This window comes from Delphinus delphis, chromosome 8, assembly GCF_949987515.2.
Source record: "Delphinus delphis chromosome 8, mDelDel1.2, whole genome shotgun sequence".
Lineage (NCBI taxonomy): Eukaryota > Metazoa > Chordata > Mammalia > Artiodactyla > Delphinidae > Delphinus > Delphinus delphis.
The window spans coordinates 39,203,908-39,217,636 of NC_082690.1; the positions used below are offsets into that span (position 1 = coordinate 39,203,908).

Consider the following 13,729-nt stretch of genomic DNA (forward strand, 5'->3'; position numbering starts at 1 on the left):
ATTCTGTTCTGTACTTGTAGATTTACATCTTTGAAAATAGTGATAGTATTATACGGTAATACTCTGTGCTTTTATACTTGTTCAGTCTTTTTGTTTAATAGTAGTTGTGTGGTTATAATAGAAGCCAGTCACTATGATTCCAAAGCACTTTGCAAATATTAAGATTAAAAGGTGAAGAGGAAGGGAGGTGAAGAAGCATGGGCCAGGGGTAAACTAGTCCCTGCACATGGAGCTTGCTGGTCTGGTGACTTCAGTCTTCTTTATGAAATTATGTTTGAGTAGGACTTGAATTATGGATAGGGAAATTTTACCTTCATTTATGTTACCACGTATAATTTTAACAAAAGGAAGTCAGGGTGAGAGTATATTCTTGTTTTATGAAGAACATGTGATAGAGCGTGGTTGTGTTAAGTTGCCTTGAGCCAGCCACATTTTCCTGTGGAGTTTTCCTACCATCAGTAATGTGTATCATCTTTGATTCTATTGGATATTTTGTGGCATTCTTGGGGATGTCAACATACAATGGATGTTCATTCATTTATGATTTCCTGTGATGTTGCTTTTTTTTTTCCAGGCAAAAGGTGGAGGTTATGAAAGTGAAGATGCCTATCAAAATGCAGAACTAGTTTTTCTAGATATCCACAATATCCATGTTATGAGAGAATCTTTACGAAAACTTAAGGAGATTGTGTACCCCAACATTGAGGAGACCCACTGGTTGTCTAACTTGGAATCTACTCACTGGCTAGAGCATATTAAGGTGGGTATGTTATTGTTTCTTTAAACTATCATAGGATATCAAACAAGGACTTTCTCTGCCCTTTTGTCTATATTGGCTCTTTTCTTACAATTGAAATCAAGATGAAAGTATCTTTTTAAACAGCGAAAAATTGATAACTGCTTTGATAATTAGAACTACTTTTAAGTTTTGGTGCCTGAATGAATTAATTTTCTATATTATGCATTTGGTTCAGTTGTACTTCTTTTGTTCCCTCTCTTTCCCATCCTATCTGAATTCTGCCCATCCTTCAGATCCCAGCTAATATTTCATTTCTTCCATGAAGTCTTCCCAGATTGCATTCATTTTCATTTTCTCTGAACTTTTCACTTTACTTTTGCTTTCCAGCTAATCAGGTGTTACCATGCACTTGATTTAATTACTTTTATGTGTCACCCAACTTATATTGCTAATTCATGGAGAGTAGGACAGGCTAAATCATATTTCTTCTTTGTCTCCTCAGGAGCCAGGGCAGCACTATATGATATGAATAAAGCACTCAATAAATAATTGTTGCATGGCTTGTGAAAACCATTCTGGTCAGGCACATGAGGTGAAATAGTTAAATGAAGGATACCATTTGAATGCTAAATGATTTGGAGACTACCGTGTGAACCGTAGCTTGCCTAATATGTTAATATATATAATGTTTTTTGTTTTTTGTTTTCGTTTTTTTGCGGTACGTGGGCCTCTCACTGTTGTGGTCTCTCCCGTTGTGGAGCACAGGCTCCGGACGTGCAGGCTCAGCGGCCATGGCTCACGGGCCTAGCCACTCCACAGCATGTGGGATCCTCCCGGACCAGGGCATGAACCCGTGTCCCCTGCATCGGCAGGCGGACTCTCAACCACTACACCACCAGGGAAGCCCAATATATATAATGTTTGAAGCACCAAATGTTATTTCAGTTAATATAGTTACAAATATTTTCAGATAGTGTCTGAATTTCAGTAAGATACCTTACCAAAATATAGGTTTCTATAATATATATGACCACATATATTCATATTATGAAATAAATGGAAATGAGATTTTTCATGTAAAGAAGGAGCAGATTGTACTCACATTAAAACCTCTAAAACTAAGACAGAATTGAAAGCTAAATTGACCTAATGACAATTATAGACTATTTTGATTACTGTTTCTCTTCTAGAAACATAGAAGCTTGAATGTAGCAAAGTGTATACACACTCTTTTGTTAAAGAGAATGGTCACAGGACCATCTATTACATTGTATGATGTATAAGTAGAAAACCATAAGACTTGATTCAGAACTAACGTAAATTGCAGCATTCTGTAAGTTCCAGGTCAATTTTTAGCAGGTACAATATTCTCTCCAAAAATCTGGCTATAGGGCTTCCCTGGTGGCGCAGTGGTTGGGAGTCCGCCTGGCGATGCAGGGGACACAGGTTCGTGCCCTGGTCCGGGAAGATCGCACACGCCGCGGAGTGGCTAGGCCCGTGAGCCATGGCCGCTGAGCCTGCGCGTCTGGAGCCTGTGCTCTGCAACGGGAGAGGCCACAACAGTGAGAGGCCCGCGTACCACAAAAAAAAAAAAAAAAAATCTGGCTATAACCGAAATAAGTTTCCTTAGAAGTTTAAGAGGTACAGTTGTGTCTGGACCACTTTCTCCTCCCCTAGTCCTCACATCTGCAAGGCTTACCCACTTACTTTCTTTAAATCTCTGCTCAAATATCACTTTCTCAAAGATGCCTTTCCCAACCACTTCATATAAAATAGCAGTTCTGCCCGCACTCCCTAGACCTAGATGGTGCTTTTTCACTTACTGCCCTCTGACACACTGTGTATTTCTTTCCTTATTTGCACCTGGCTGGCCTAACCTAAGTAGAATGTAAACTTTGTTAAGCCAGCACTTTGTTCTGTTTGCTGCTCTATTTCCAACACCTGGAGCTGTGCCTGCCACATGGTAGGGGACTCCGTAAATGTTTATCTTTTGAATGAATGAATGAATGAATGAATCAATGAAGATGACCACTTTGGATAACTCTTTCTTGTCAGTCTTAACTCTCCAGCTGTTTTAATCCTTTGGGTCAGTGATGTGTAAGTTTGGATATACATTTGAATTTTAGGTAGAAGTTATTTAAAATAGTAAGTTAGGATTAGTGGAGAATGGGGACCAGGTGTTTGTTTTTGTTTTTTTTAATGTTCACAAATGACTCTGATGCATAGTTAAGATTGAGATTGCTTCAGAGTACCCCACTTCCAGAATATGCCTACAGTTATAATCAAAAGGAGGTCATCATGAGATTCTCTAAGCCTAGTATATCTTTTCTTTCATTCTTATCTATGTTTGTGTAATTATGCTGTTCTTTAAGTATGATTTGGCCATTGCAGAGAAAAATGTGGCTATATTGTTCATTTTAAAGGATACCATACTTTGTGTTTCTTTTTTGGTTACATCTAATTCTGTCTAGTTTTAACTCAAGATCAGCTTCAGGAAAGGTAAATTATTTTGCAGAGTCTCTGCATATTTAAAAAAAAACCTGAAATTATTTTAGATACCAGTTAAATTGACATGGTAATATATTGGTCTGATCAGAATTTTCCATTCATACTGATAGAAAAAAAAGCAGCTTACTCTGAAGTTTTACACTGTGCTTGCTGTATGCTATATGATGTATATAAAAACAGTAGAATAAGTGCTATAGAAGCTGTAGAATATTTTAAAATATCCAACTTTATGGCTTTCATATTCTAATTTGGTTAAGTATCAACAGGTAAGACTAAAGTTGGTGTATTATTTTTATTTAAATGGATGATGTTGGAATATTTGAAGATTCTCAGAAATAGATCTCTTTAGAACTTAATCCTTCTTTCCTCTTACTCATATTTTTGATTTGTTTAGAACTCAAAGGCACCTTTTGTTTGGATATTTCATTGTGCAGATTAATAGGAGTCTGCATTTATGAGATTTTTTTTAGTTTTAAAAGCAAAATTTGTGTATCTTCTACCATTCACAAAAATTCTTTTTGGGAAGGGACTGATGTTTTTTTCTCCACATGGTATTGAGACAGTCATCTCTAAACAAAATTCTGTTAGTAAATTATGAAGAAGGAAGCATTTAATTTTTTAAAAAATTAATTAAAAAAATCTGTTTGCAGCTTATTCTCGCAGGGGCTCTTAGGATTGCTGACAAAGTAGAGTCAGGAAAGACGTCTGTGGTAGTCCACTGCAGTGATGGCTGGGATCGCACAGCTCAGCTGACCTCCCTGGCCATGCTCATGTTGGATGGATACTACCGAACCATCCGAGGATTTGAAGTCCTTGTAGAAAAAGAGTGGCTAAGCTTTGGACATCGGTTTCAGCTTGTGAGTAAAGAACCGTGACTCATTGTATCACATATGCATTTCATGTAAGGCGTGTGAAAATCATGCCTTTACTCACTAGATATTCATCTAAATCTGATCCTTTGTTCTAATGGGTAAACTTCCCAAGAGAACTTTGGGCTTGTTTTGGAAGCACTGGGTTATCCTGCTGTGGCTCTGCAGTCTGGAGCCAGGGTTAGCTGTTTGTCAGGCTCCTGGCCCAGTCTCTTCCATATTCTCTGTCGGGAATAGGAGATACCCTTCTGTGACTTCCACCTTCAAACGATAGTTCAGAGCAGCATGGACTGTTACGGAGCTACAGGGCGCTTCTAGCTTTTCCTGTAGACTTAAAGAAACGTGAGACTGGCCTATTATTCTTAATTTAAAGTAGCCCTACAAAGTAGCACTACTCACACAGGATCAGGGTCTAAAACAATTTAGACTGGGACTAAAAGAAATAACAGAGAAAAAATAATTTAATTTAGAGTTGGGAATAAAATAGCTTTTCTGTTACCCTTAATGACCATATGTATGGAAAGTGTTGCAGTTAGTTTTATGGAAATGACAAATTTTTGCGCCCTCTATATGACTTAAAATTTATTTTGTTGTTATCATTCGTATCAAATCTAAAAGTTGGAAGGGCCTCAGAGTCCAGGGAATGTCTTCTCTGGTGTCCCCGTGAAATGGTTGTTTGGTTTCTTCATTAACACCTCCAGAAATAAGCAGCAAGTCCCTTCCTGAGGCTGTCCAGTCTCACTGAAGAAAGTCTACCTACTACAAACTTTTTCTTCATATGAATTAAAATTTACTTCTCATTTTCTTACATTCCCCTTTGGAGATAAGAAGAACAAATATGACTACTAATCCAAATAAGATAGCCCTGCAAATATTTGAAAGTAGCTGTCTTCCTGTGTCAGTCATAATCTTCAGTTCTGGCAAAATGTCCGTTTTCTTCAGTCTTTTCTCATCCTAATCCCCTCACCCTCCCCTTTGTCCTCTGGACTTTGCTCATGGCTTTCTACAAGTGTGGTACCCAAAACTGTAGTAGTTCCTAAAATAGAGGAATGGGGTTATTATGTCCTTTTTAAAGGATACTGTGCTTTTGTATTTGCTTTTTGTTACAACATACTTTAGATTCATGTAGCTTTTAATTAAATAAACATTCAAGTGGTTTTTAGCTGTGTTTCTGCTAAACTCTAAATTCGGAATCAGCAAACTTGGGAACAGTTACCTTGTAGGCCTTGGTTCTCATGTATGCCCATCCGTGGTATGTGTTAGTTGTAATCATAGAATTTAGAGAGTGCGGAGCAGGAATATTTTCCCAGGAAAGAGGAGCAGTGTGAGCAAATGGTGAGTGTGAGTGTCTCACACTGGGTGGGACTGAGTGGCTGGAGTAGAGTCGAGGGAGGGGCAGGTTTAGAAAATCTGGAGATGAGAGTTAAGATTGTTCAGAGGCCTTGAAGCCCCTGAGAGTGTGATTTTTGGCAGCATTTTCCTAGATTAGCTGAAAGACTTTCTGAAATATGTTTGCTCAGATGCTGTCTCTAATGTTAACCGTTAGTATCCAGTAGCTACCAGCAGTGTTTATGAAAAAACTTGCAAGAAATGGACATTTAAAGGTAGTCTGCTCTTTTGAACTTGAACTGTTAAATAAAATTGGTCATCTGGAGTATCTATTCAAATAGCTCATGTTTTTCAATTCTCTATAAAACGTACTTACCATGAAAAAACCATTAAAAAAAAAAAAAATGGGGCTTCCCTGGTGGCGCAGTGGTTGAGAGTCCGCCTGCCGATGCAGGGGACACGGGTTCGTGCCCCGGTCCGGGAGGATCCCACGTGCCGCGGAGCGGCTGGGCCCGTGAGCCATGGCCGCTGAGCCTGCGCGTCCGGAGCCTGTGCTCTGCAACGGGAGAGGCCACAGCGGTGGGAGGCCCGCGTACTGCAAAAAAAAAAAAAAAAAAAAAAGAAATGAAGAAGAATGAAGTTTTAGTCAGCCAAAGCCGTACGTGTTCATATAAATATAACCAAAATCATAAATATTTCAGACTGTTTGAAGTTGCAGTGGATTCCTAAATTATTGAATCTGGTTACCTACTCCATTTTTTCCCCCTTAGTTGTTATCTGAAAGCAGAATTTGACAGTTAAAGGACATCTGATCAAGAGGGTATGCTCACATGGTTAATACAGGGTAATGATTCTCAAACTTTTTGATTTCTGGACCTCTTTCCTTTTTTAACAATTATTGATGACCCGAAAGAACTTTGTTTATATCTATCAGTATTTACCATATTAGAAATTAAATTTTAAAAATTTATTATTTAAAGAAATAAATCTGTTTTCTTAGTCCATTTGGGCAGCTATATTTCTCACAGTTTTGATGGCTGGAAGTCCAAGTTCAGAGTGCCAGCATGGCCTTCTGGTGAAGGCCTTTTTCTGGGGTGCAGACTGCCAACATTTCGCTGTGTTCTTGAATGGTGGAAGAGGGCTGGGGCCTCTGTGGGGTCTCTTTTTTTTTTTTTGTGGGGTTTCTTTTGATAAGAGCATTAATCCCATTCATGAGGATTCCACCCTCATGACCTAGTTAGCTCCTAATACCATCACACTGGGCATTAGGATTTCAACATGTGAATTTTGGGGGAACACAAACATTCAAACCATAGTACTATTATATATTAACATAAATAACATTTTAAAGAAAAATAACTATATTTTCCAAAACAAATAAAGAAGTTTAATGAGAAGAGTGGCATTATTCTACATCTTCTGCAAATTTCTTTAATGTCTGGCTTAATAGAAGATAGCTGAATTTCATGTCTCCTTCTGCATTCAATCTGTTGCAATATGTTCTGTTGGTTGAAGAAATGAGGAAAATCTGACCACACACAGATATGTAGGTTGAAAAATAGAGAGTATTTTAATTTTTTTCAGGGAATTGTGGATATTTTTCTTTGATACTGTGCCAAAACTCGACAAATGGTAGTTTCTTAGCAGTTAATTGTAATGTGGAATCCAAAACTAACTCAATGAATTTTTTTGTTGTTTGTTCTATTAAATTCCTTTGGTCTGTCTTGCACTTTGAATAAATAGATCTCTTACCCATGCATGATTTTGTAACATCAAGTGTTGGTAATTTGGAAAATACTGGCTTACTGATTTACACAGCCCTTCCAATATTAGTGCATTTCATTATATAATATAGTCACATTTGTTAATACCGCTACTGATTTTATCAGAAAAGTATTATCAAACTCATTGTAGCAGATAAAAATTTCCCCCAAGTCTAATTTTCACTCAGAAACTTGAATTGTATCATTGGTAACAAACACTGTCCATTGTTTTCCTTGAAGTGACGCATTCACTTTTGTACATTTTCAAAAAAATGTCTGCAAGATATTCAGGTCTTAATAATCATAGTTCATATATTGTTCTTTCAAGTCAAAATGATGTTCCATGAAAAAGCCGTGTTTCCTACCATCCTACTTAAGTCTGCAGCAGAAGCATATTATATTTCCCATTTTGTTAATAGGATACTTAAAAATTTTGTACTCAGATGGGGAGATTTAATAAAGTTAATAACTTTTACTGCTTCATCAAGGAAACTGGCTTAAGAGAGATTGGCTTTCTTTTTTTTCCTTCTTTTACTGCACGTGTTTGTCAAGGAAGAATATAATAACTGCTAGTATAGATTGATTTCAATGCCTTGCTTCTTGATTCCTACTAAGGTACCAAAAGTTTTTATTCTTCATCACTTTAACACCATTAGTGCAAATGTCAACACATTGAAAAAGGCAAAACGTGTCTTAGTAATATTATAAAAATAGCTTTGAACTCACAGACCTGCCCTGCTGCCGGAAGTCTGTGGACCATACTTTTAGAATCACTGTTTTTGGGTACAGAGTAGAGGTTTATCTCAGTCACTGGGGGCAGAAGTCTTCAGAGGAGAAAAAAAAATTGAGAAAGTAGGTGAGTGTATGCTTGAGGGGAGATGTCAAGCATTTTTTAAAAGTTTTCAAAGATTTGTGCTAATGTGATACTTTTTGAAAGACAGTCTGGAGCTCAGATGCAACAGGTCCCCTTCATGCACTGGCCAAGGTGTTAAAGGAGAAGGGTGCTTCCTGAAGCTAGTGTACAAGGAACTGTTAATATTCAGGGCAAAATCTACAGAAGAAAAATCTGGGCTCTGAGTTCTGGCTGCTCCTGTGTTCCATTATCAGCCTTTTAGGATCTGAGTTTTGTTTATTAAACTGAGTTGTAATTCCTGTTACAAGTGTCTCATGTTAGGAAATAACCTGGCAGTTTGCACATTGAAATGTTAATAGAGATTTCTGCTTGGTGGGATTATGGTAATTTCTGTTTTCCTTGCAGTGCTCTTTTAAAAAGATATTCTGAATTTTTAAAAATATTGAGCAAATATTACTTTTCTTGGAAAATAAAATTACTTTCAGTAAAAGCTGAAAAATCCCACAAAGCTTATATAATATTTCATTCTTTGCTTCAGAGACTTGGCCATGGAGATAAGAACCATGCAGATGCAGACAGATCACCTGTTTTTCTTCAGTTTATTGACTGTGTCTGGCAAATGACAAGACAGGTAATTTATCTGGGATATCCATTCTTACATCTCTCTTTTAAGCTGTCCAGTCAGAGTTGGATTTGATCACTGATTATCTTACATTTCATGTAAAATGGAAATTCTTGTAAGTTTTCTAGGTACTAGAACTATTACCTATTATTACATTATGAATTAAGTTAAACGATATTATTTGGAGGTAGTATTAAACAGTTGACAATTTGATTCCATTAGCATTTCAATGCATGGCATTGATAATAACCCCTGAGAGGTTTCCTCTTTTGTTTTGGACAATTAGTGTTAAATAATGGCTTTATATTCACCCAGAAACTCATCTGTACATTGCTAAAGGAGGTAAAGAAATGAAATAGGCTAGGTAACTCAAGCGAAATGAAATCATGTTTTAAGCACTTTTGATGGAAAAATGTATTTAGATGGGAATTATGGCAAGGTATGTATGTAATAGATTCAGTTCTTTTTAGGTATGGAGAGAGAGATTATGTTCTTTTAGACTTAATCAACATTCTAGCAAATGATTTGAAACATTACTGTAAATAGATTTAGTCTTTTGGAAAGATACCAGAGGAGATTGAAAAACACCTGATTTATTATGGGATCACTTCACTAATGAGGCAAGGAATTGGTGTCTTAAAAATGTTTAACTCAGGAAAAATAATCTCAGAACCCAAAAGTTAGATACAGTTCATTGGTGTATCAGTTAATTATTTTTTTTTCAGTTAATTATTTATCCAAGAGTTTTATTAGACCTCAAACAACTGGGAGCCTGGTTAGTTTTTCATTAGACTGCCACAGGAATATAAAGTAGGGCAGTTGCTGGCTCTGCTTGGCTTTAGGATTGTGTTCTGGTTTCAATAAAATACTCTTTATTTCATTAAGAGAAAAATGGTGATCCTCAAGTGAAATACATTAATTACATATCGAATAGTTTATTTTTCTCCCATAAGCATTTCAGTTTGGGTGGATTGTTTTGAAACCTGCTGGCTTAAATGAAGTGTCGTAATAGATATGACTACCGTTTGTTAAGGCTGGTATTTTAACACGTGATGCAAATGTGTATACAATTCAGTTTTGTTCTACAAATTAGGCCCTTGGCATACTAGGGGGAAGGGAGATACAACATGCTTATTAGTTTAATAATGTTTACTGCTTCTTGGAGTAGGTTTGAATTTTTCCTTTGGAACTGCCTTTGAGATAGTTTTTGATATATTAGCTATTACAAATCCTTATCAATCCTTTTTTTTGGGGGAGGGGGGTGTTTGACCATAAACAATAGGACCTACTTTTGACCATTATCAATCTTTAAGTAATATTTGACAGTGTTGGTAAAAATCAAATATGCCATATCAAAGGACTACAAAAGTCATCATTGATGGTTAAGTGTACTGCTTTCTGGGGAACATACCTTGAAGGGAGCAATGTGTGTGAACTATTAGTTCTGGTATATTTGTTAGAAAAACAAAATCAGTCACATTTACCAATTGTTCACATAGAAGAGTACATGACAAATGCATTTCTTTCTTAGTAGTTGTGTTAACTTTTTATATGCTGTATATCTAAAAGCAATTTAACTCTAATTTTGAGCTTAAGTTAATAAATAATGTAATACCAGTTTAATCTTGTTTCGTTGATAGAACTTAAAATACCACTATAGTTGTGAGTCTTTATTGTAAATGTCTGCTTATATTTTTCTGTATGATATTTTCTTCCTGAGCATTGAATGTGTTAGATAGTAATAATGTTTATTGGCAATCGTCAGTTTTATGACTAATTGAATGTGCAGAGATTTAAATAGCAAATTTGTTAAAATGGAACCAATAATGTAATTAGCCAGACTCTACACCTCCTTCTGCCCTCATCCTCATCCTCTCAGTCCTGGGATCAGGAAGCAGTTGATAAAGGGCCCTTTAGAGTTTAAACATGTAAGGAGACAAAATATTCCTTCTCTGTTCAGAATTTTAAAAACAAGAGCAGCAGTTACTACTCTATTTAAATAATGCTCTAAAATAATGCTATTTTAGTTTTGTTGTCAGGAAATGCTCACTGATTAAGCCATCTTCTCATAACTGAGATAATAGTTTTGCCACAAAGATGAAAGACTAATCATAGGCTTAGCTCCTTTGGCTTGCTATGTAATGAGTCAGGGTGCATTCATGGTTGACTAATAAATAAGGCTGTTAAGAGTGTGTATCAGTACAGGAGATGGGGCGACTTCCCTGGTGGTGCAGTGGTTGAGTCCGCCTGCCAGTGCAGGGGACACGGGTTCAATCCCTGGTCCGGGAAGATGCCACATGCCGTGGGCTAAGCCTGTGTGCCACAACTACTGAGCCTGTGAGCTACAACTGCTAAGCCCGCGTGCCACTACTGAAGCCTGTGCGCCTAGAGCCCATGCTCTGCGATAAGAGAAGCCACTGCAATGAGAAGCCCATGCACTGCAATGAAGAGTAGCCCCAGCTCGCTGCAACTAGAGAAAGCCCGCACGCAGCAACGAAGACCCAATGCAGCCAAAAATAAGTAAAAAATTTTAAAAAAAAACAACAGTACAGGAGATGGGATTTGTTCTGTAAATGAATGAATGTGATTTGACAAAGTTTCTTACAATTGATTGGCTTTATGTTGGCATGTGCTTTATTACCTGCTTCATTTGCTTCACAGCCACAAAAATTATTATTCAAGAATTGTTCAAGAAGATAAATTGTTTGAGAAGATAAATTTGCCACGTTACCGTGCTTATAAATTTAGGAAACTTCAAGGCAAAGTTGTTTTCATCCCTGTCCCTTTTGCATGCAGTTCATACTGTTTTCCTCCACTATGGGGTAGGGATCATTCTAAGAAAAATTTGGCACCAATATTTATTTCCCAAATCCACAATCCAAATATTCATGGAATTCCTTTTCACAGTCCTGTAAATGGTACAGTGCTACATAGAAGCTTTCAGATAATTCTTGAAACATTAGATGGATAGGATGGATTATACTAAATCCCTTACCCTCCTTCCTGGGATCTGTAATTGGTCCTTGATACATTCCCCCAAAATTGTGTTGTTTGTGTAATAGCAAGACATCCAGTCAAGCACTTGTCCTAGGTTAAAGAGACAGTGAATTTTCTTTTTTTAGAGAGAGGCTGCCAGAGTACTGGATTACAAGATATCCTGGTTTGAGTGCATGTTCCTTGAAAAGATAAGTAGGTTGGCTTTTAAATGATCTGCATGTCTGCCTTGGAATTTATTTTTGTGCATTGCTGACATTTTCTGGAGACGTCGATATTTTTTTGTGTAATTCCTAGAAACAAAACTATGTTGAAAATTTAAAGAAACATCTTACTATGTTGCTTATGGTCATTTTTGGCAGAGAAAGACAAGTCAGAATTTATTAGGCTCAAGTTGAGGGTTAACTGATATAAACAGATGCAGAAACATCAAGATCAGACCATTCAAACTCTTACTGTACAAGAAAAGGAGATATTAGGAAAAATTATCTCAGAAAATAATTTTGAACAGAAGACCAAGCAGATAATGCCATAATGGCTTAGAAATATATAGTCTTGAATATTGTTCAGCCTAATTTTAAGAAGTATTACAAAGGATCTGCCAGTATACAGGGATGAATATGCTTGAGAAAATGTCTTAATAATTTTGTGTGTTTGTGGTGTTTGATTTTGCAGTTTCCTACAGCATTTGAATTCAATGAATATTTTCTCATTACCATTTTGGACCACCTATATAGCTGTTTGTTTGGAACATTCCTCTGTAACAGTGAACAGCAGAGAGGAAAAGAGGTAAAACATGAGCCCTGACCCTCCCCCCTGTATCCCTAATATGTGCTTTCTCTACTAGAGTGCATCCTCTGATGGATTTCAACTGAACAGTTGTTCTTTTGGATGATTCCTTTAGCTATATTTTATTTTATATGCTGTAATATGCTTCTTTCCATACATCTGAACCTGATCTATTTTAAAGCACCTCTGTCACAAGGCTGAATATGCTAGCCAGCTGTCAGTTGAGTTTATGGGTAGGAAGCAGTGTCTCCTAAAGAGAACTGAAGTATGTGTAGTCTTAGGAGTGCCCATGTACCTGTCACTCCCTGCAGGATGGAAATCCATCAAAACAGGTGCAGAAAAATATAATTAGCAAAAAAAAATGTATTTGAATGAATGGACAGCTCACTTCCCCAAATATATTCTGCATATGTATGAGCCATTTTAAAGGTTTTTTTTAAAATTGTAAAATAATACCATAAAACATTCGAACACTGAAAAGATATTAAGCAGAAAGTTAAAATTTGTTACCCCACTAGCCCAGAGTTACCACTTTTAAGTGGTTGATATTATTTAGAAGAAACCTTGTAAGGATTACATTTCAGGTTGTCTTCCTCAAAACACATCTATCCTATGTATGAAATTCTAAATTATCTTGATTAGTGTCTCCCTCTGCTTCAGTTTTCATTCTAAAAAATGTGGCTATAAAATAGTTTCTTCATGTTTTTCTATAAAGCCTAGTAGCAAAGAATGCTTGCTCTGGAGCCAGGCTGCCTGGGTTCAAATCTTGGATCTTTGACTTACTGTGTGAAGTTGGGCAAGTTAATTTAGGCTTCTGTAAAGTAGGGATAATAGTACTTATTTACTAAAGTACTTAATACTGCTTACTGTTGTGAGGATTACATAAAATAAGCCATACAAAACACTACAATAACTGCCATGTAGTAAGTGCTTCCTAGACTAGAAATTCCTTGACGACCGGTATTAAATTTTTTAATTCACCATTACATCTTCAGTATGTAGCATGCAGTAAATATTTCCATGCATAGTAGGCAGTCAAGAATCTATTGAATGTCTCATAAACAGTTGACATTTGTATATAAAGCTATGCATTTACTTACCATATGACCTGGTAATCACACTACTGGGTATTTATCCTAGAGAAATAGAAACTTTTTGTTTCCACAAAATTCTGATTTTCTTCCCACAAATGTTCATACCAGCTTTACTTACAGTGGCTGAAAACTGAAAACAACCTAAATGCCCTTCACCTGTGGTATTTCT

At 36.7% G+C, this 13,729-nt stretch overlaps 1 protein-coding gene across 3 annotated transcripts in view; it reads left to right on the top strand.

Annotated features, from left to right (window-relative positions):
• The window catches only part of MTMR2 (myotubularin related protein 2), a 116,483-nt gene that overhangs the window by 99,573 nt on the left and 3,181 nt on the right, over positions 1-13,729 (top strand). For 2 of the 3 annotated variants that reach the window (XM_060018077.1, XM_060018078.1), the window contains exons 11-15: positions 575-760; positions 3,898-4,104; positions 8,600-8,692; positions 11,806-11,866; positions 12,351-12,466. In XM_060018077.1, coding sequence (XP_059874060.1) covers positions 575-760; positions 3,898-4,104; positions 8,600-8,692; positions 11,806-11,866; positions 12,351-12,466 — 663 coding nt within the window. The remainder of the gene's footprint in view (positions 1-574; positions 761-3,897; positions 4,105-8,599; positions 8,693-11,805; positions 11,867-12,350; positions 12,467-13,729) is intronic. The other variant, XM_060018076.1, reaches the window with a different exon arrangement.